Consider the following 21,534-nt stretch of genomic DNA (forward strand, 5'->3'; position numbering starts at 1 on the left):
TAATTAGAGCGCACGTGAATTAAAAATTAAGAAAGAAAGAGGTGTGCACAGATCACGCGAGAATTACATCTATCTACTTAGGCACGAACGCAATGACAAAACAAACACTTATCTTTTAGTTTTCTCTGGGTCCCTATTCAAATTTTAAGGAGTCGGCCAAAAATTCGTCGGCATTCCCTGTTTCTTCAACGAATCCTAGAAAGATTATTACGAGCTTAAGAGTCCATGAAAAAAACTGAGTGTACCTGCTACGTCGCAAAATTCTGCAAACGATTCAGCAGGCAGGAACTCGTCTTGATAACGAGCCAGAATCTTAAACAAGACGCGAGTCAAAAAAGTGCTCAACTTCCGGCTTTATACCTTATCGCAAGCTGCTAACGCAGCCTGGTCATTACGACGGAGCCACTCGAGCCAAGACGAACAAAGGGTGGAAATCGACTGACCCAATTCCGAAGGCTGAATCAGAAAAAAACTTGGCACTGTGCGTGACTATAAAAGAGAGCAATTTACACACCTTCAGGTGCCCGTGAATCATGTCAATAAGGCCAAAAAGCATTAGAACGGGCTTGTATACGGTGTACTCGGCGACAGCGGGCGACGCGAACCTGCACAAAATACACGTAAAAGAAAAACAAACGACTTCGTTCACGCTTGCTTTTCTGGTGGCGTCGGGAATATGTGTCGGACGTGAGCTAGGACGATCAAACGGCGCAAAAATTTCGTTCGTAGGGGCTTCCACTCTTTCGACGCGTACGCGAACAATGACAGCACAACGCACTCCAAAGGGCCGTCCACCTTGACAAGGCAATTCTTCCGTAAAAAGTCGATTCGATAAGAAGTGAATTTACCTCGTAGCAACCCTGAATCCATTTCTCCTTCGGTGTTTCCAAAAACCCGGCTATCTGCTTGTCGATGTTGAGCCCGCCTCGAGCGCTGCTGACTCGATAGAGAGCCGTGCTGATGAGATAGGGAACGAAGTGAATGTTGCTGTCCCTGCCGCCGCCGCCCGATTCCGCGCTGAACGGCAGTTCGCGCGCGAAGCGGAGCAAAAGCAGACGAAGATCGCGAACGACCGAGAGGAAGGAGAGGTCGTGGAGACCCGTGCACTCTGCCATATTGCTGCTATATCTGGACAAAAAGAGAAGGAAGCGTCCAGCAAAACGTAGAAAAGAAATTAGGATGACTAAATACCTCGCTAAGTTGCTCACGTAGAGAGACTCCGACACTTCGGGACCCCAAATGGGCATGAGACCGTTGCACTTCGTATTGGCGTTGTATAGAAAAGCGCTTTCCCATTCGTCTCGACTGCGAGAGTGTCTGCAAATGCGAGAAGAGTCTTAGACAAGAAAATACGTTTTTTCCTAATCTAAAACCGACTTGATAGCCGAATAATGACAATCGTAATGAACAACGTTGAAGTGACTGACCGTCGAACAACCCTAAATTGGTACGATTGCCAGTCGTGAAAGTCAAAAGAAAATGACTCACCTGGGCCTTTCTGGCTTTGTTCTCAAATTCGTCAATGATTGCTCTTTTCGTGAACGTATATATTCCCAGAGCCTTTTTCGGATGATTCTTGTAGCCTTCTCTACAGATGCAGCACTTCAAGCCCGTTTCTTCAACCAACGCCTCCATTTCTCCTTCGATCTGAGTACTAGGAACCAGTAGCCCCTTCTCGTTGACCTTAGAAAGAAATTAAGTCAGATCTATTGCGCTTGAAGCAACGTACAGCCATTCCAAGAGCTCCTAGCTGCTTCTGTCTCATTGCCATTGCAAGACGCTTCTTTTCCGCTCGAGTTTGACGTCGCACGTCGTCGATCTGAAGAAAATTTATAATGAACGAGTTCAACGATTATCCAACCGGTTTAACCTTTGCAACGACTTCCGAGTTGTCTCGCAAGGCATCTATCAGATTTTCGGCCAGCGTGCCCACACTTCCTTCGGTGGAAACCTGCTCTAATCGGTGAATGGACGGAAGTGCGGATCCCCCGATGGCGAGCTGTATCGAGAGAGAAAATTGAACGTCGGACTCCGTAAAACGTTCAAGTGAACAAAGGACCTGAGTTTTGTGATGACCCTTGCACAATCCGGTAAGAATTCGAAGTACATACGGAAGAGAGGGCCTTGCAAGAAAATCCAGAAACGGCTTGTCGTCAGCGGATTTCGTTCCACTAATAAATAAACAAACACATATTTACGCATTGACACAACTCTGCACGCATAATGGCAACCTTGCTGGCCTAGGCGGCATGTTGACGACGTACTGAATAGCAGAATCAACGATTCCCATTTCGCAGATCAAGTCTTTCAACTGGGCACCGTGCGCGTTGCTCTACAACATAATCTCGCATTACGTAATACCAAAAGGCGTTGTTTGAAAAACGTTCTTACCACTATGCCGTCTGCTATGTTGCAAAAGCAGTCCAAATAGAGTTTGTTGTCAGGGCCTTGGTCTTTATCGAATCTAAATCAACAGGAAGACGTTCGCGACTCCAAATAGCGAGACATTTTTTTCTAAGGCAACCTGTCAAAATCAAGATGAGGCGAAAAGTGGTCAAGAAGCGTTTGCATTCGACTTTCATCGCCGTAGGTTAAAAATGGAATTAGCCTCACCATAGCCTGCAATACGCTAGCATTCGATTTCTAATAAACAGAAAGATGAACGACAGCATGGCGAAATTGGTTTAGTTTTCCTTACAACGTAAGGACTTTCGATGAAATCCAGCAGCATTGTCAAATGAGCTTGTTCTTCCGACAACGTGGGCATTTCTTGGGCCACTCCTTGTGACGTGGCCAGTGCACTCGCTTCGAGCAGAACAGCTTCTATTATGAGTAAAAGCTGTTCAGCAATAGCAGCTCCACTCCCATCATTCATATCCCTCTCCAAACGAAGAGCCTAGAAAGAAAAAAAAAGTAGCAACAAAACACCCGTTTTTTTTTTCAAGTCTACTTTGTTCAAAGCGGTAAGCATAATGTTCAAAGAATTCAAGCCAGGACGAGACAGGTATTCCCGATTCGTCTTCACTTTGACGCAGTAGGAGAGAAGCTTCAGCAAAGCAGTGATCAGCTGTTTTCCGTGTATGATGCTGCCGAGATTAGAAAGACGACGAAGCATCGCGTCAAGCCCACCGCAGTCGCTCAGCACCGCCGACATCCCGTAGACTTCCTCGTCGTCCTTTGCCTGATCTATAAAGTCACATTGACAAACGATACGGCATCGACGTATGATATAAATACCTTCGTTGTCGAATGAATTGATCATGTCCTCCGTTGCTTCTCCCATGAGTCCTCTCATTCGATAGACGACGCGCATTGGCTTGTCCTGACCGTCGCCGTCCTTGCACCAGATTCGTCTGAAGACTTCCTTCACGGGAAGATCGAGACTCATGATTTTGTTTTTCACGAGCAGTTCCATTCCCGTGTCGTCTTCGAGGAGGGCTACCAATTCGCAATCGGTGCATATCCGATTCTTTATGTCTCGCATCGAAGGACCCATACCGGGGTCCTTGCTACTGTACGGATTTCCCTAGAAAAAGACCCAAACGACGTAGCACGCTTTCCCTTTTTTTCGCTGCACGTTCCCTATACCTGCATTCGCCCTTGGAGAAACTCCTCCTGAGCTGGATCCTTTTCGAGAATCAAATAAAACTCCGACGCGTCGTCTTCCTCCGGATTGATTATATTGCAAAGACGTTCGAATATGAAAACGGGCGTCATGACGTCGTTGAGAGGACACTCGTTCAACGTATCGACGCAGACGGCGACAAACGCTTTCGTCTCCTCCTCCGTGCCGGACGTCATGTCGCCGAGCAATTGAAGCAGTAACGCCTGCGTGTCGTCGATCAATTTCGTTCTCTGAACGACGAGCCGCTTCAAGGAAAGAAATCCGTTGAGAATCGTACCGACGAGACGGCTCTTGAAACGCTGTCGAATCTGAGCGTGCTGCACGAACGAGACGAGGAGCTCGGTGAGCATTTTGAGCGCGCATCCCTGCGACAAGTCGGAGCTCAGCGTACGCTGTTCCAATTCGGCGAGCTGCTTGATTTCGTTCGTGATCAGACGACCGAGAAGCGGTAGAATTCCTTTCACGGCGAGATACTTCTTCCATCGTTCCGGCTCGGATAGCGTTTGATAGAGTCGGAGAAATTCTTCGCCGTTCTGACCCGCTTCGCTGAAGTCGACGAGACAACCGGAGAGTAAATCGAGTATTCGTTGCCGTCGATCGTCTTCCTTGCACAAGATCTCGACAATTGCGCACGCCACTTGTCGAGCCGTCTTCGACGAAGGACTAAAGAGAATTCGTCGCAGCCAATTTTGCGCGTTCAACTGGCTCCGTTCGTCTTTGCGTCGCAACACGGCCAACATCCAACGCTTGCCGTATCTCTCCGCCAAACGCTCCTCGTTCGCAATTTCCGCACTGCCGCCACTTTCGATGCGTTTTTTCCAGGCGACGAATCTATGACGAGAATCGCCTTTGAGCCAGCGCGTCGCATCGGCGACGGCACCGGTGTCGATCCACGCTGACGATAACTTTCTCTCCTTGATACGATCGGCAGCGTCGTTGGGCAATTTCATGACGTGAAGAAGAACTCGAAGGCAGGGAAGGGTAATGTGTTCCATGACGACGGGATTCGTGCACGCGTTGCTGACGACGAAGAGCTTGAAGACGGATCGGAGTCGAAGTTCCCAGCACGAATCGCGCGTGCCGATCGTCGACATGAGAAGACGCATTTCGTGCTGAATCGAAACGACGAGACTCGGATTCGATTCGTGTTGATCGAGCGCCGCCTTGACGCGTCGCAAGAGAATCCGATTGAGTCGGCGCGTCGCCGACGGATTGTCGCGCGTCAGGAGACAGAGCAGAGCGCGCACTTCGCGACGCATCGCCACGCTGCCGCGTCGCAAGTTGAAGTCGACGAGCTCTCGAACCAATCCCTGTTGAATCAACATCTCTCGCATTTTCGGTTGGAGTGCGAGCGCTCGCAGCAAAGCGACGCAGTGCTCCGTCGCCGCCGACATGCATCCGTAACAGTTCGGCTTCGCCGTCGCGCCAGCCGACTGGCTCAACTGCGCCAAACGCGACTGAGCCGACGCGAGAAAATTCGACGGCGACTGATCGACTACGGGCGTCGACGGCGTCGACGGCGTCGTGGCGGGGGTCGACGGTCGGCTCGACGACGAAGACGACGGTTGATTGTACGCCCTCTCCAACTGCTGATGATCGTATTCGATGATTTCCTTTCGGCAAGCGAGGACCTTTTGCATGATTTTGCTCAGCGCTTCGAAAGACGATCGGCAGTCGACGCAGTATCGTCGCGCTACGGCTTGAATGATCTTGTTTACGCCCGCTTTGGCGGCGGCGGAGGAGGAGCCCGTTTGAATTCCCGTTTCCAAGTCGACGGTTCGTTCCACTTCGCCGGACGATTCGCCCACTTCGGAGAGAAGAACGTCGAGCGGCTCGCGATTCGTTGCGAGTTGCTTGTAGACTTTGTCGGCTCGTTCCAATAAGGAGTTGATTGTTGAATTCGCCTGAAGGAAAGTATGAGAAGAAGAAGAAAACTAAATGACGTCATTTTTTTGCAACCTTTTGCCTGTCGTCTTCGTTCTCGATGGGATCGACGGCACAGCACGGCCGACTCGTCACCGCAAAGTCGAAGCGCGCGAATTTACAGTAACCACACGAAATACACAGAAATGGATCTTTTTCGTCGTAATTAATTGACCTAGAAAGACCCAGGAATTATCTCTCGTGTTCTCTTCTTCAATGCAGGTGTCGCGCCTCTCACCTGCACTTGTGACACTGAAAGACGTTCTCTCCGCAATTCCCGCAGATCCCCGGGTTTGCGTTGACTTGAGCGCTGCAACGCGGACACTGCAGAGTTTCGGAACTCGCCTATAAGAGCAGAAATATACCTGCTACACGTAATGCGAATAAGGAGCAACACGACGTACCTGATAGTTGTCGTAAAAGTCGGCGAATTCAATCACAAAATTACATGCGACAATCGGCAAAGGAAAGTCGACTTTCAAATCATTCTGACCCGGACTCAAACGACACGACTTTCCTTGCTTCCACAACGATCGCCTAACGAGAGAGTTTCGCTCGAGGAGAAGACAGATAATAATCGAACCACGCTTTCTTACTTGTTTTTTAGTTCGATGACCGATTGAACGGTCCTGTTGCTGTAGTACAAATTGATCGTGCGAACCATTTTCGTGCGACGAACGTCGCTGATGCGAGCGACGAATTTGGAGATGTTGTAGCTTCCTGACAACTTAACCAATTGGCAAGTCGTCGTGAACTTCATGTCGGACTTGAGCGACGCGAGTTTCGCGCTCGTGTACGCCACTTCGGGATTATTGCAGACGAGGCAAGGATCGCTTTCCAGATAGAAGCCGTCGAATTCGACGAGCCCCTGCAGCGAAGTGTAAATGTGCGAGTTTCGATGACGAGCTAGGAGACTGTTTTGCGTTTTTAACAGCTGAACGGCCCGTTCCGAGTGCGTTTGCGCTTCGGAGACTTGATCTGATTTGCTGGCAATGAAGCAGCTGAGAAGGTCGACGAATTGGCCCGCTTTACGACCGTACGACGGCAAATCGGGCCACAGGCTCCACAAGAGCTCCGTTAGTCGCGCTCGTTGCGAATCGGAACCCAACTTATTCAGCGTCGTCAGAAACAGATGAGTCTGCCAACGAATACGAGAATTGTTCGATTCCAAGAGAAACAATCGCACGAACGCCGTCAAAAGTTGAAGATTGACGGACGTCGTGAGTTGATCGGCGAGCGTCTGGCACTTCTTCAACTGAACCGCGGTAAGAGGAGGTTGTTGGGATGCAACCGACTCGCTCTTTCGATCTTTCTTGTATTTCGTTCCTGCTCCTTTGGCGCCGGAGGCGGCGGTGCCCGGCACGCCACAAACGGCGCTGGTGAGCAGTTGAAAGATCTGGCCGACAATTCCTTCCGGCACGAGCAAGCTAACGCGAAGAAAAAACGACAAAACCGTGTTTTCTTGTTCGCAGAACAATTGCCAACTGGCCGTTCTCGTGACGGCGACGTCGCTGCACGCTTTTACGTGTTCGTAAAAAGTGAGCAAGCCGTCGTAGGGCAACGCGAGAGGAATGGGTTCGACGCAACTCGCATCGTAGCCGCCTTGACTGCACAAACTTCGAACGGATTGAACGTGATGAGCGAGTAGATGAAGATCGCGCAGTTCGCGATACTTTTCTTTGGAGCCGGATAAGGAAAGAAGGAGCTTTCGCACTTGTCGTCGAACTTGTACGGATTGGTGCACAAGCATGTATTGGGCCAAACAGTTTTTCCATTTCGAACCGAACGTTGCTTTCGGTTGCGATTCGCCGCCGCCGCCGCCGCCTCTGGCGACGGCGGACAATTTTCTGATTTGGTACGAAATTCGAAGCAAAAGCTCCGTAATCAGAAGCGGATAGCACTCGAAAATGTCCTTCGCGTGACCGAGTACGTATTGGCGAACAAAAAACGGCGAAAAGTCGGGAAGTGCATAGGCGAGACGAGGCTTGAGAAGAGCGCCGGGAACGGGAACGCTGGTCGACTCGTTCGACTCAGCGTTCTTTCTCCAATAGTCGAGCAAACTCGTTAGGGCGTTCAAGCAATACGGAATGGTCTTCTCGTTCAGCAGAGCGCCGCACACGGCACTCTGAATCAATTTTTGGCTTTCGGTCGGCTTATCTTTTGACATGAGAACGCTGAGTAGTCTCCAAACGAGAACCTGATTCTCTCTCCAACTTGTTCGGACGAAAATATCCTTGGAATTTTCTTCCCCAAAGTTCAATTCTCGTATCAAGCAGACGATGAGTTCGTTTGCGACCGTCACGTCTTCGTCGTCCGTTCCGAGAAGCGAGCAGAGATAAAGAATCACCTGAAAAAAGAAGAAAAAAAGTTTTATTTTTATTCGCGTTGTCGTCGTGCAAAAAAGTGTCGTACTTGGAAATACGGCACCGATTTGACGCCGCCGATTTCTCTCAATTCCGAAACGTGCTGAAGCAAGATTCTCAAAAGATCAATTCGCTGCGACTTCAATCGAGCGTTCACGGCAACTATCTGATCGTCGTTTCGATCCGTTTCGTCGTCCGGCACGGTCAACGGAGCACTCTCGCGATCGTCGGACAAAGGAAGCGACAAAAGCGCCTCGCCGTCGTCAACGACCGAACTTTCGGCGGTTTTCGCCTCCTCTATTTCCCGTTCTGGCGATACGACTGGCGCGTTTTCGCCGCTGCCGCCGCCGCCGCTGCCACTGCCTCCCGCCGCCACTGCCGGCAGAACCAACTCGTGATCGACGTCCATGTCGAGTACACCAATCACGTCTTCGGGCAAATCGCCGAACAGCTCTTCGCCGTGAATCAAATCGTCGGGCGGATCTTCGACGAATTCGAGCATCTCTTCGTCCGGTTGAGCCGCGCGAGCTGCTACGTCCGCTTGGGGCTCGTGCTCGCTGCCCGACAACGTACTCTGCGAGAGACTATCATCGAATTCTTCCGGCGAGACGGACTAGAAGAGAAAAGTTACGCGATACGCGTTCAAGTGAAAAAAAAATCCGCACTTCTCCCTGTGCCTGTTGCACCGCTGATTGACCGCTATTCTCTCGAGCTTCAGCGCTCCCTCTTTGAACCTGTTGAGTTGGCGGCGATGATCCCTAATGAGAATACGTATAGTGAGGGCATCAAACTGTTGTCGTCGGACGTCGCCTTTTTTTCACCTGTTCCTGAAGGCTCAATTGAATAGCAAGCTCCATCATCGCGTCGTCGTCGACCATTCCCGCCACGTGTAACATGTGCTCGAGCGCGGCGGAGCGCGGCGGCGGACGTCGAACGCCGGAAAATCCTAAACACGTAAATAAATAATTGACATCATGCAAAACAATACGCTTCTTTTTCCCCCACCTGCCATTACGGCTTCAACGGACTCGGGATTGTTCATCATGGCAGCCATTGACGGAGGCAAAGCCTGCGACGAGATTTCGTAACATTTTTATTCACCTCGTAGGTCATCCCTTACCATCGCTGGCCCTCCAACTCTTCGACGAACGACGCGACGTTCTTGTTTTCTCTCCGATCGCTCTTTCGACGACGGAGGCCGTTTTTCCTTCTTCTTTTTCTCCGGCGGCTTCGAGACGGGCGCCGATGAAGCAGCGGCGGCTTGGGCAGGCGAAAGCGACGTCGGTGGCGGAGGAGCTTTGCGTCGTTTTCTCGGTCTGAGTGCGTAAACGAGAGCATGATAGCAAGTAGAACTCACGTTCGGATCCTGACAATAATAACATGGTATTTTCCGATAGCAGCACTTAGAAAGAAAAAAAACGCGAAACTGACCTCGCAGAGCAACATTTTAAGGTAATGGGGAGCGACTTGAGGCAATATCGAAGAGGAGGCGTTCACGAGAGCATTGAGAATTTCAACCAAAGCGGTCACGGTCGTGTCAACCCGAGTGATTCCTATGCATGAAAAAGTGATAGATCATAAAAACGTTGCTCTCTTTTTTATTCTACCCGGATTGCAAATGGGCGTCAAAGCGGCGTTTATTGAGCGTTTGGCATAGAACGACCAAAATACCGATACTAACGTTTCGACGAACCACGCCGCATCGACGGGCGTCGTCTCTTCGTCGTCGCCGACCTCCCGATTGGCAACGATTCGATGAAGATTCGCCGGTCGCGCTATACCAACGCCTCGTGCCAAGGCCAAAGCCTTCTGAAACGACTCCACGTCCAACTTCGACGTGTCGCGAAGAAGATGAAAGACCTGGGCCAATTGAGCGCAGTCCTAACAAACGGTCGTTTGGCGAGCGAGAGACCAAAAAAAAAGATCAACAAACTTTATGTTGGTGATAATCTTGACGGCTGGAGTAAAACGCAGCGAGTAAGGCTTTTGTCTGAGCGTGTACGATCGGTACGGTAGACGCCGTCAAAAGTTGCGTAGCAAAAGCGTAGCACTTCTCCTCGAAAGCGGTCTGAAGAAACAAATTGGTCGAAAAGGAGAAAGCTCGCGCTCGCTATAGTAATCGTACCTGATCTCTGTTGCCGTCGGAAAAGCAGCCGTCGAGAATCTGGAGACAACTCGCCACCATTTTGTCGTCGAGCGAAGCGTCGCCGACGCCGCTCCCATTGCCGGCGTCGTATTCCTGTTCGCCGGCAAGGGACAGAGCACTAGCGGAATCCGATCGCGATTCGGCGTCGTCGACCGTTTCGTTCAACCAGCCGCATTCGTCTTTCGCTTTGCCGTACACTTTGACGCTGTCGATCATCGTGATATTATTCGCATCGTGACTCGGACCGACTAGAAAAAAAAAACAGTTCTACGACTCATTTATATTATTTTACGATGTCGCTTTCGCACCTTTGAGCGTAAACTTCTTTTCCACTGCAACCGTCTGCATTTCCTCTCGGGTAAAAGGCAAATCGTACCAGCGACTTCGCGTCACCGACGTCGTCATTTGCCGTCCAAATACTTCAAAGTAGCTCGGCGCTTTGTCGACCGACTGACCTCCAACTTGAACTCTCACGCCGACAATCACCGACGACGACGACAAATTGACGACGACCAAATCAAACCCTGTCGGCTATTTCAAGAAAAAAGAGAGAGAGAGAGAGAGAGACAGCTAGTTTCGCGCAATGGTTCGATTAAAAACCCCTTTCTTTACTTTAGTACAGGCCAAATACGTTCCTTGCGTGTTGAGACGGACTTTCACCTGTTGGCTATTATAAACGTGCAAAATGTCTTTTCCGCCGAACTCGACGTCAGACAACGTTTGACAGTTCTCGAAATGATCGACGGGAAGTCGAACGTGTCGTACGGCCTTCTGACGAGCTCGAATCGCTCTTCGTCGTCCGACGGTGCGCACGTCGGCGAGAGGATGCGCCGGACGAAACGACGGGCTGAGCCAGTGATTCGTCCTGCCGTTGTTCGCCAGATAGATTCGAAGGCTTCCGTCGTCCGAGAGGACGATCGTCGTCGTTCGATAGTTGGCGAGTTGAGCGCCGGAGCCGTGACGTATGGAGATCATGCCGAGCACTTTCGACTTGGCCGGCATGTTCTTAAATTCTTGCAGTGAGATCTTGTTCGGTTCGACGAGAACCATGACGGGCAAGCCACTTGGATGCGTCAAGCACATGAGCAAGCCCGGGTGATTTCGTACGTCGCTCCAGTCCGTCAATCCGGCGGAATTTCGACTTCCGCTGATAGAAACCGATTTTTTCCTTCGTACGACAATCAGTTTTTGGTTACCTTTTGAATTCGATCGGGAACAGCTTCGAAATCGCGTTCGAATTTTCGCCCAAACTAGCGGCGTACGAAAATTCTTTGGCGTAGCTGAAGAAGAGGAGTTGAAGACCGTGCGAATAGTGGACCGATAGTCCGCCTTCGGCCACAGTGCCGTTCGTTTCCTAACGGATCGTCAAACGCGACGACGCAACGCCGAGCAAAACACTTACTTTAAGATTCGCATGTTCAACAATAAGTTGCACTGTCAAATAGAATGGGCCGTGATTCGCGCTGTTTGATTTGTCCATTGGCTGAATGTACAGATGACCTTCAACGGTCATCACGACGAGTGTCTGGCTCTAAAAAATACAAAAAAAATCGTCGCGCTTGTCTGCTTTACGAAAGAACGCCTACTTTGTCTGAGCAAATAAAAGTAGCATCTCGAATTTTTTCCGAAGGAAGGAGAAAGTAATAGGCGGGACTGATAGCATCAACGGATAGGTCGTAGATCTACACAGTGAGAAAATATAGCGGAGATACATGTAGCACTCGGCTTCGACTACTTTTATGAAATCCACTGTAACTATGGCCAATTGAGTTTGAGATCCGGGCAACCAAATTGGCTTTAGGATGCACTTTCCCTGATCGAGCGACGGATGAAGAACGAGGTGATCGGACACGGCACCCGACGAGTTGAACGTCAGAACTTGGCACTCCTAGCAAAAAAGAATGAATATAGATAAAAAAGACGTGGACAAATTCTAAAAATCTGACGATGGCTAAGCTTACCTGTAAGCCGCAAAGTGCAACGCATTCGTCGTTGCAAGGATTGGACGCGGCTGTGATCACGGTAAACGGAACAGATGAAGACGAAAGTCTCTAAAAAAATTGCAAATAACGAAACGACCGGTCGGCTAGTATAATCGACTCACGGCTAAAGTTAGCTTCTTTTTGGACGATTCGGCCTGTTTCAGTAGAGAAGACAACAGCAAAAGAGTCAACTTCATAAGAAAAAAGACGTTTCAATGCAACGAGCCATCGCATTTGCCTTACACCGCGGCGCGCACCTTTCCCTTGTCGTGGCATATCAGAAGAAATTGCTTCTTTCCTCTCGGAGATCCCAAAGCGCACATGGCAACTCGAGTCAACACGTTAGCACCAATAAAGCGCTTCGCCACTTGACCCTGTTCGCCGCTATACGACAGTTTTACGTTCTCAAAAGCGCCATCCTGCGAGCTCAGCGTAGCCGTCTGAAGAGGAACAGAGTGAAAAACAGACTTATGACGGCAGTTGCACTCACAGTTAGATTGTCCACCATCTCCACTTCCTTGTCGTCGCGGTGAAGTTTTTCAAGCTCTCTGATTCCGTATCCTATGCCAGATTCGGCCTGATTGCGTTGGCTGACTTTGACAAGAGACGGCAGAAGTTGATCGATGAAATTGAGCGCAATTGTCGGAAGCGAGAACTCGTTCTGAACCAAAGGCGTTAGCCACCACCGTCTGGGAGGCCTTTTCTTACCACAATGCCTTGCAGATCTTCCTCGTAGGTCTTAATCTGATTTCCCAGCTGAATCAGGTCCGGTGGAATGACTACACTCTCAACCGATCGGCGTCGTTTCGTACGACGATGATAACTCTGATACGCTCGCTCTTCCTTTCTTGATTCGGATTTCACCGTCTTTCCGAGCGGTTTTGCCAGACTTGAAGTCGTTTTTTTCTGACTTTTAGCATCTCCACCGGGAAGCCGTCTTACAAGAGCCTACAACAAATAATACTTTCGTTCCACAGAAATTCCATACGTTCACGCAAATTTTCTCTCCGTATGGTAACCAAGGTAGAACTCGTGTTTCGGGCCTAAACTTTATCCCCGCGAGCGAATTATGGCGTCCAAGCAAGGGTTATCCATCGCGAAGGCCCTCGAAACGAGCACGCGTAGTTTTTTATTACCTTGCAACTGCCGTCCTCTTTCGCGCCGCAATCACAGAAAAAGGAGCCACACTTGGCATAGGAAAGATCGTGATCCTACCGGCAAAAGTGAAAGGTTTAAAAAAAATCGTGTTATGGAAGCGCTTACCCTGTGGCAGACTTTGGCACAAATCGTGCAAACTCCCATTCCGTCTACCATGTTGCAAGTATGACAATGATACCTATACCCAAGAGAAGAGCACGCGCGTAGTAACGTTCGACAATAGAAAGCCTAGCTAAAGGACGATTCATTCTTGTCCTTCCCCTGGGAAAAACTGACTAACGATTGATTCCCCACGCCAGCCAGCGACCAATTAGGAAGAAACTTTACTGTCGGCCTCAGATTTGACCAAACGCACCCACGGAAAAGGGTTCGTTTGGCTTCGATTTGGGCCTAAAGACGCCTCCCTTTCGCGCAAGTATCCACGTACCAGTGCTGATGCATGAATTCCTTCTGTGTGACGGTAAACGTGCACAATTGGTTGCAAAGCGCGTCCTCGCCATCCTTGAACAAATTCAACTACGCAAGACCAATAACACGACGAGAAATCGTACCGATTCTTCCGTTGCTGAATCGTCTCCAAGATCGTCGCCATAAGCGTCGTCGGCACAATCCGAATCAAGATCCTAAGTGAAGGCGGCTAGAGCGACGATTCGAGAGAAAACGAAGCAGCGAACCTGAAAACTGAGGTCTCCGTCGTCCGACTCGGCGAACTGCTGCTTCCCTTGCCCTTTCCTGGAAAGAAACAGCGATTACGATGTAATACAGTACAATAAAGAAGTTTTTTTTACTTTCCAGAGACGCATTTCAGAGCAATCATAATGTCGGCGACGTATTTCAGTAGGTCAGCCACCAACCGGGTGGGCAACGTAGTATCAGTCTAGTATGGGAAACAATACATCCAAAGATTGAAGTCGAGTTCTATAGTCACCTTTTCTTCGCCGCCAGTCAACGGCGGCGGTTTGCTGCGAGAAAGAAAACGATTTACAGAAGACGATGATAACGTGAAAGTAAGCGTTTACCAGAGAGTAAGCCACTTGACAGCCGCCGCGAACAGTCGCGTGTGACTTTCGCCGGATTTGTATCCCGCTAAATGAATGCAGCTTGGCAGGAGGTTGCCAAATTCTCCGAGAGGGCCTAGACTGATGAATCCGTCCAGCAGCTTCGAGCTCACAGTTTCAGAAACGGGACTAAAGTCGGCTTTTATCGAACAAAAACGCCGCACCTATGCAAACAGCACACTTTTACCTGTCGTGTTTGAACAAGGACGAGATAAAGGTGGCCAGTTGCTCGTGACACGATCCCTTAGCACCGGCATCCTGAAAAAGGTATACATTAGAACTAACGTTTCGAACCGGTCGCGAGATATCGGCACCTTTTCTCCCGCAGCCAGCATCGCTTTGAGCCACGAACGCAGCCGAGACTCTTCGACCTGATCAAGCTTTTCGAAGGCATTCAAAACATCGGGAGAACTTTCGTCTGGATTAACAGATTGCAACTAGGGGGGGAAAAACGCAGTCTTCCTAACTCACTTTGAGCGAGCAACTTGTTGAAGAATTTCAACAATTTGGTCCGATACGTCGCTGAAACGGACGGCAAGGAAGCGGTCATAAGAATTTCGACCACATCTAGCAAAACTCCGTTCCCGTAAAAAAAACAAGAAAAAATTAAATAAAGAAACCAACTTCTGTCTTCTTGCTTAAAGAATTGCATCAACGCTCCGCCAGTTGAAGCCTTGTCCAGCATATTGCTAAACAATTCGGCGGTGTCGGCAAGAATATCCTCGGCGTACGGACTATAGAAAGTCAGCGTCTAAGAACCGATAAAAAAAAGAAGTGGCCTTCATCACCTCAAGTGAACGTCCCTGGTCAACATGAGCTCGTCGGATCGAGCTAGCAACTCTTTCAACAGTGCCGTCCTATAGACGTCGCTTGAATCGCTTCCCAGGACGAGATCGAACAAGTTTTGGTACTGGACGAAGGGAGTCGCGCTCAAAAACGCGATGGGCTCAGCGAAACGGTACCTTTTTGCAAACAAATCCGGTTGTCGCGTCGATCGTTAGCGGTAACAACGTCTTTCCAACGACGTCTTTCATTTCGTTTTCGGTCTCTTTGAAACACCATCTACGTTAACGAGTCAAATAGGAAGGGGGTCCCATCACTTTTTTGGTTGTCGTGTACCTGAGAAGGTCATCGGTGACTCTCGTGCAATAGCCCATCAGGTGTCGAAGAGCACTGCAATAGTAGTACTTGCTGCACACTTTAAGATAAGAGACAATATGAGAATACGAGACGCGTCTATTCAATTGATAACGTACCGACTACGTCTGTGTTGTAGGCCAATAGAAGAGATCGTATTAGAAAGACGGATTTTTGTTGCCTTTCTTCCTCGGAAAACTGAAGAAGAAGCGATATCGTCGCGCAAGTCGTTTGCAAGAATGTCGTCGTACCTGATCCACTAAGGCTAGAAGATCCATTTGTGAGACATCGTCCCACGCCGTCAATGCTTCTGTCAGCCTTTCTGGCAGCTTGGAGACGGTCAGCTGTTCCGACGATAGTCTATTCACTTTGCCCACCGAGAGCGCTTTCATAAGCACTTGAGCGGTAGAGTCGAGATCCGATTCAGCAGCGTCACACGTCGAGAATTTCATTTCTGTTTTCGTCAAACCCGATCCGCCAACGAGATAGGCTCTCGCTACTTTGGCGAGCAGAGTGAGGTGATTTAGAACGATAGGCAAAGTCTTCTGCGTTGTCTGTCGAATTTCGTCTAGTTGATCGTCATTTTCACTCGGTTTTCCGTCTTGAGAATAGATTTCGTCCAAAAGAATGTGATAGCTCGTGAGCACGGCATCCACGCATATCAGATAGGCAACGGGAGGCAAAGACGACGGCGAACGGAAGTATTCCAAACCAAAATCGTACAGCTACAGTGCAACAAATACCATGGTAGAAAATCCACCAATCGAAGTTAAAGACTATATCATATCGTATTCACCTCTTCTAGTATGTGTTGAAAGAGTGACAGACAGCTGATTGTGTCCTTTGCTTTCTTTATAAGATTTTCAACGAGAGAAGTTGCAGAAGCAGTTTCTTCAAGAGAAGCCGACGAGTCGAGAGGTGATAGCAATATACCAAGCGTCCAATGATTTCGGCGCATTTTATGTATGATATCCAGCGCGACGAAAAGCATGCACAGATCCGACGCTTTCTGCATGAAAAAAAAACAGTCAGAAAAGGTTCTGCCGAGAAATTTTCAATGTGGGAAGAGGGTCTGGAAGAATAGACATAATATATCGTTATATCTATGCTGGAAGCAATACACCAACTCCAAGAAAAATTTTATAGAGGCATGGTTACCTAGCTTCGTTTAACAATCAATATATTGAAAAGGCTTCGCTCGACATTTTTTAAGCCTTCGCAGTAACTAATGCAAGCGACGGGCCGACTCTGCTGCAGTAATTAATGCAATCGACAGGCCGACTCTACTGCAGTAATTAAAAGAGTTAGGAAACTGAGTTTTTCCTTGTTAAGTCTGGCGGTAAACTGTAAAGGGCAGTTCCTTTGCCTATGAAGTCTGAAGGTTTGGGTATAGGACGTCTATATTCGTGGATTGGGCGAAGGGTCCCCCTTTGGGGGAACAAGCTTACAGACTCGTCGTTTAATCGCTAGAAGCTCAAAAAACGCGTTTCTCGCGTAAAGAAATTAAAAAAAATCAAAAAAAACATCGACACTTGAACACAAACCCCGCGGAAGACGGTGCTATGGAGGTTTATCCGGTGACAGAGGTGCCCAGGAGCTGGGAGAGAGATGCGAGAACTAGGAAGGCGTGCAATGTTACACCCTTGTCAAGTGAGGCATGAGGCGACCACCGGGCCATAGTGCCTCAAGCCTTGGGGAGTGTTGCCAATCTCCCTTCTATCCTAGCCACGAGCTCTGCTCTGCTCCATCTGATTAGTACTTGTAAACGCTGGGTATTTATACTGATACGCGACTAGGGACGAACGACTGCAGCTATTCACGATCAAAAACTGACAAAAGGTGCTTCGTTTGAACCGAAACCTCTGCCAATTGGCCGCAAATGCATTTCTGACCACAAAAACAAACAAAATTTTGCCGCAAATCAATTCAAAACCGAAAAACGACAAGGAATGTGTGCCTACGTACGCCAGACACGCCTTGTCACGCGACATTGAGCAACCCATGACGTCAATCGTCGCGTTGCTACGAAATGCCCTAATACGAGAAGTAGAAGCGATGCATCGGTCGTAAAATGCATTGTGGGTCTATTCGAAAGACATTGAGTCGCTATTCGGACGCGAAAAGCGAACGCATACGCAGTTACGGCAGTACGCTGGGTCAGCAAAATCAAGGTGCTACGTCCGGTTTTATAACGGGCAAGTCAAACGTTCGTCGTTGATACGCAAACAATCCGACGAAAACGCTACGTAGCTAGACTATTCGACCCGTTCTCGTCCTAACCAATGGGCAGGGTATGATAGGAGAGTGAGGATCGGGGCCCTGGAAAACTACGTCTATTCCCCCCCCCCCCCCCCCGCCAAAGACGCACCTCAACGCGATACGAAGGTAAGTCCGATACAGTCTTGAGGAATTCCAGTGGAGGTATCAGCATTTCGAGAATACGCCAAGCTGTGCTAAAGCAGTAGCAAACAGACTGAGACGTCTGCACGAGAAGAGATTAGACAGGCGATTTAGCCTACGACTGTACCATCAGACCTGAGCGCCGGTCAATGAATCTTTGAATAGATGAGGCGAGAAGGAGCCGCAAAGCAACAAGTTTACAACGCTCTGATACAGCGTTGGATACGTAGAGCCAAGCAGAAGAGACACTTCAGAGTTCTAAATAAGAGAGACACAAACGCGCTTGTGTCAAGCGAACGAGTCCCATATACAAAAAAACTAACGAGGATTTCCACTTCGGGATGGAGATCGTAAAAGAATGGAGATACCGGATTGACGACCCAACCTGACCCGCCTTAATTAAAATTAGTCGATTATTAATTATTAAAATTGGCCAACATCGGAGGACCTCCTTTGTCCGAAGCACTGTCAACGGCCTGCACGTAGTCGCTTTCCATTTCATCAAGAAAGTGAAAGTACTGAACGTTCTCTGCGTCGTCCTGTTTCCCAACAGCTGGCATCAGTCCGCTGACCGACCCGGGTTTGAACAAATTGATTCCGACCAAATCCAAGACGGAATGTTCCGACAGCGCCGTGGTCAAACTCAGCAGCATGTAGTCGACGATGAGAAGGAGACGAGCGGGGAGAAGAGGAAAAACCATGCCCAAGTTAGCACTAAAGAACAGGCATTAGAGACGTCTCTTTCGTTGCCGGCGCGGCGTGTCGTACCTCTTCGCGACCTCAATCAACGTCGGAACGGCAAAATGGCAAATCAAGTCACGTCGATCTTCGACGCCGAAATGCTCGAAGAGAAGTTGAAAAAGTTGAACGTGCTCGACGGATAAATCTAGAATAGAAGCGAACGCCCGATTTTTTTTCTTTTCGAATCAGATTTTCGTGCCGCACCTTCAAAAAGCTTTTCGTCCACCGGGTGATCGCAAATCGATTTTTTGAGAGTAGAAATGAGTCTCTCCCACGCCAAACGGCAACTGGGTTCCGCTTTTCCCGGCATCTTTTCGCTGTGGTCCTGCTGTAGACTTATCAGATGATGAGCCAAGATGCCGAGCGCTCGCGGAGTTGGACACAAACGCCAATCGGCGTCGCGTGGACTTTCCGTCATTAGATTCATCCCAAGACGAGCGAGAGCACTCACCTTCAAAACGACAAGAGTGAAAGTCATCTCCCCCCTCCTCTCCCCTCAGGTTTCCTTACACATGAGTCCTTTCGCCAGATTTTCTTCGTTATTAATGACTGTAGCAAGCGGCCAATAGAATTGGAAAAATTGACGAGGGACGGCACTAGAATGTACACAAATTATTCTCTCTTTATTGCGCAGTAGAAGAATTACGTGATTCCGGAATGTCCACCTTCTTATCTAATTTCTTTATCAAGTGAACAATTCCTTCAAAGAATGATGATCCGTTAAAGAATTCCCTACACGGTGTCACAATACCGATATATTAAACAAAAACGGATTTACCTTGACAATTCAGTAACCGTGCTGCTGCCGCCGCCACTCATAGCAACGAAATCGTTCAGGAAACAAAAGCCAAAGCAGGCCAAATCCATAAACTAAGTCCAAAACTTATGAGGCCGATAAGAAAACGCGTTTCACCACTTACAATTTCAGCAGTATAAGAAAATTTTCCTTCGACGTCTTTTTCATCAGAAGCGCCAACAGCTCTTTTCGGCGGCCAATCACGAGGCGGCAAAGGCGGCGGCAGTGACAAATCCGTCGACGAACTATCGCTTTCGTTCCCACCGCCATCTCGCGACGTTCCCTCGAACATCTCCCTCAATCCGGACTCCTGATCGCCGTCGAGTATATCGCCGCCGCCGCCGCCGCCGCCGTCGCCGTCGACACCGCTCGTTAAAGCGCTCTCAATATCAATTAGCATTTGAAACAGTGACGATTTATTCGCCGTCGCCGCCGCCGTCGTCGTCAACGCTCGCGGCGGAAGGGGCGGCGGTGACGGCGTCGGCGGCTCAATCAGACTGCCTCGTTTCGTTCGAGCCGTCACGGCGGCGTCAAAAGCGGACACCGAAAGCGTATGAACGAGCTCGTAAAACGACTTGACGTTCTCCGGATGAAGTGACGTCGAATCGATCAGCTGCGCGAGCGGCAAATCCGTAGCTTGAACGGTGATCGATTCCGTCTGAAGGTTCTCAAACAGGAGCACGATCGTTTTTAGCAGGGAGAGAGCCAGTGCTCCCACGGACGCATTCAGAGCGTAGAGGTTCGTATCGGCTGGGCAGCCGTTAATCAAAATTTCGAGCCCGCGTTTATAGATGAGACACAGCGCGAGACGCAAGCCGCCAAGCGTTTTGGAGCCGAGTACAGAAGCAACGGTCATAGGAATTTGCAGCGCGGCTTCGAGAGCCACGTATTTGTTGCTAGAGCAGGTCAGCCGATCTGCGCCGTACGTTGAATAGAGAGCGGCTGCAAGTGCCGAAGCAGCTGCTATTCGACGCGGTTCATTGTCGTCTTTGACGCCTTTCGAGACGAGAGACGTCCACAGCGCCGTCACGTTTTTGACAAAAATCGCTCTTTCTAAGAACGATTCGATTCTAAGAAAAAAAAGACGATTTTAATTTTGCACCGTAAAACCTGGCCAAACGAACGTTCGCCAGGTTTCGCGGTATTCATTTTATTCTAAATCTAACCCCCTCCCTCGATCCTCCTACATTTTGACGTCGACTCTTTCTTCTTCAAATAACGTCGCAACGGAATCCGACAGAAGTTCCAAGAACGACGTCACTTCGGGAAGACGCGCCATCGCTTTCAAAATCACCTCGTCGCCGTCTAAGCGACGCAATTCGTCAACAAGATCATCGTCTTCCTGATTTCGCATCGACGCCGACGCCGACGCCGACGCCGTCGGACGATCAGTCAGGAGCGTCGTCGACGTCGGAACGGCACTGTATCGAGTGAAAAGATCGCCTAGATTACCGGTCGCCGCCGCCGCCGCCGTCGCGGGGGCGGCGACACCAGGAGTCGTTTCTTCCGTGACCGGAAGCCTATTGGCAGATTTTTCGGTGACGACGGCGACGGCGGTGGATGGGATAGGGTAGTTCGAAAGCTTTTCTTTGATTTCGTTAGCGTTTTCGAGGCAAAAAACGTCGGGTCGAACGAGAGATCCGATGACGGTGAGAAATTGGGTCTACAAAGGATCGCGAAGACGGCGCCTCTCTTCTCGCTTCGCTATTTTCGATTTGCGCGATTCCTACCAGGGCTGATGGGCTCGCTTCCGACGATTTCACTACGGTTAGGGCGTAGGTTAGAAGAGTCCTTTTGAGTTCGCGTGCGGGCGAACTAGAGGGCCCTAGAGAAGACGTTATTGGCTCCACTGAGCTTCATTTGAGTTACCTTTTCGATGGGCCAAGTAGTGGCTCGTTAAGAGAACGAGCGCGTCGTAGAATGCGTCTTCTTCTTTCGCGTGTGTGAACAAGTGCGACGCGCTTGTGAGAACGTGTTCGCTATTTCTTTGGGAGATGAGTCCTTTCTCGTCCTACCTATCGTTTATTGCCAAAATGACGCTTTCGAGTGCATCTGGCTTGGCGCAGAGCGCACGAACGCAGTCGCTGAGCGTGAAACGGGCTTCGGCCATGTTGGCGAAGACCGGATCAATAACATTTAGCGAACACGTGCTATAACGCGTAGGACCGTCCAGGGCCTACGCACGTGGTCGCTAAATGTTATTGA

At 49.5% G+C, this 21,534-nt stretch overlaps 1 protein-coding gene across 1 annotated transcript; it reads right to left on the reverse strand.

Annotated features, from left to right (window-relative positions):
- Positions 1 to 3: 3 nt before the first annotated feature.
- Positions 4 to 21,527, reverse strand: LOC136186695 (E3 ubiquitin-protein ligase UBR4-like). The gene is made up of 75 exons (XM_065974151.1): positions 21,345 to 21,527; positions 21,199 to 21,290; positions 21,060 to 21,154; positions 20,517 to 20,992; positions 19,454 to 20,399; positions 19,312 to 19,403; positions 19,180 to 19,265; positions 19,044 to 19,129; positions 18,738 to 18,984; positions 18,561 to 18,678; positions 18,241 to 18,506; positions 18,116 to 18,186; positions 17,928 to 18,050; positions 17,761 to 17,874; positions 16,189 to 16,401; positions 15,644 to 16,117; positions 15,512 to 15,590; positions 15,375 to 15,453; positions 15,218 to 15,317; positions 15,044 to 15,165; positions 14,880 to 14,989; positions 14,727 to 14,822; positions 14,570 to 14,673; positions 14,443 to 14,513; positions 14,217 to 14,384; positions 14,126 to 14,159; positions 13,986 to 14,074; positions 13,872 to 13,929; positions 13,749 to 13,820; positions 13,625 to 13,698; positions 13,303 to 13,375; positions 13,176 to 13,250; positions 12,748 to 12,987; positions 12,530 to 12,700; positions 12,297 to 12,479; positions 12,162 to 12,230; positions 12,019 to 12,108; positions 11,793 to 11,945; positions 11,644 to 11,739; positions 11,460 to 11,588; positions 11,254 to 11,411; positions 10,670 to 11,204; positions 10,366 to 10,588; positions 10,037 to 10,305; positions 9,845 to 9,979; positions 9,519 to 9,792; positions 9,343 to 9,464; positions 9,032 to 9,277; positions 8,917 to 8,980; positions 8,733 to 8,857; positions 8,577 to 8,669; positions 7,961 to 8,524; positions 6,145 to 7,895; positions 5,953 to 6,085; positions 5,787 to 5,893; positions 5,585 to 5,723; positions 3,589 to 5,529; positions 3,238 to 3,526; positions 2,951 to 3,186; positions 2,699 to 2,896; positions 2,525 to 2,643; positions 2,392 to 2,464; positions 2,232 to 2,332; positions 2,060 to 2,171; positions 1,871 to 1,999; positions 1,730 to 1,819; positions 1,489 to 1,683; positions 1,378 to 1,439; positions 1,192 to 1,317; positions 849 to 1,128; positions 656 to 795; positions 515 to 605; positions 361 to 456; positions 246 to 312; positions 4 to 195 (listed from the first exon to the last, which is right to left on the reverse strand). Exons 1-75 carry the CDS (start codon positions 21,437 to 21,439, stop codon positions 134 to 136), a joined length of 15,474 nt encoding a protein of 5,157 aa, XP_065830223.1. The 5' UTR covers positions 21,440 to 21,527; the 3' UTR covers positions 4 to 133.
- Positions 21,528 to 21,534: the final 7 nt, after the last annotated feature.

This window comes from Oscarella lobularis, chromosome 4 (genome assembly GCF_947507565.1).
Source record: "Oscarella lobularis chromosome 4, ooOscLobu1.1, whole genome shotgun sequence".
NCBI classification, from domain to species: domain Eukaryota; kingdom Metazoa; phylum Porifera; class Homoscleromorpha; order Homosclerophorida; family Oscarellidae; genus Oscarella; species Oscarella lobularis.

What these genes read in the sequence shown, in the direction of transcription:
- LOC136186695 (XM_065974151.1), bottom strand. Translation starts at nt 21,439, where the DNA reads ATGGCCGAAGCCCGTTTCACGCTCAGCGACTGCGTTCGTGCGCTCTGC. An exon ending in TATGCCACGACAAGGGAAAG is followed by an intron (nt 12,231 to 12,296) that starts GTGCGCGCCGCG and finishes TTTCTTATGAAG; the next exon opens with TTGACTCTTTTGCTGTTGTC. An exon ending in ACATAGCAGACGGCATAGTG is followed by an intron (nt 2,333 to 2,391) that starts GTAAGAACGTTT and finishes ATTATGTTGTAG; the next exon opens with AGCAACGCGCACGGTGCCCA.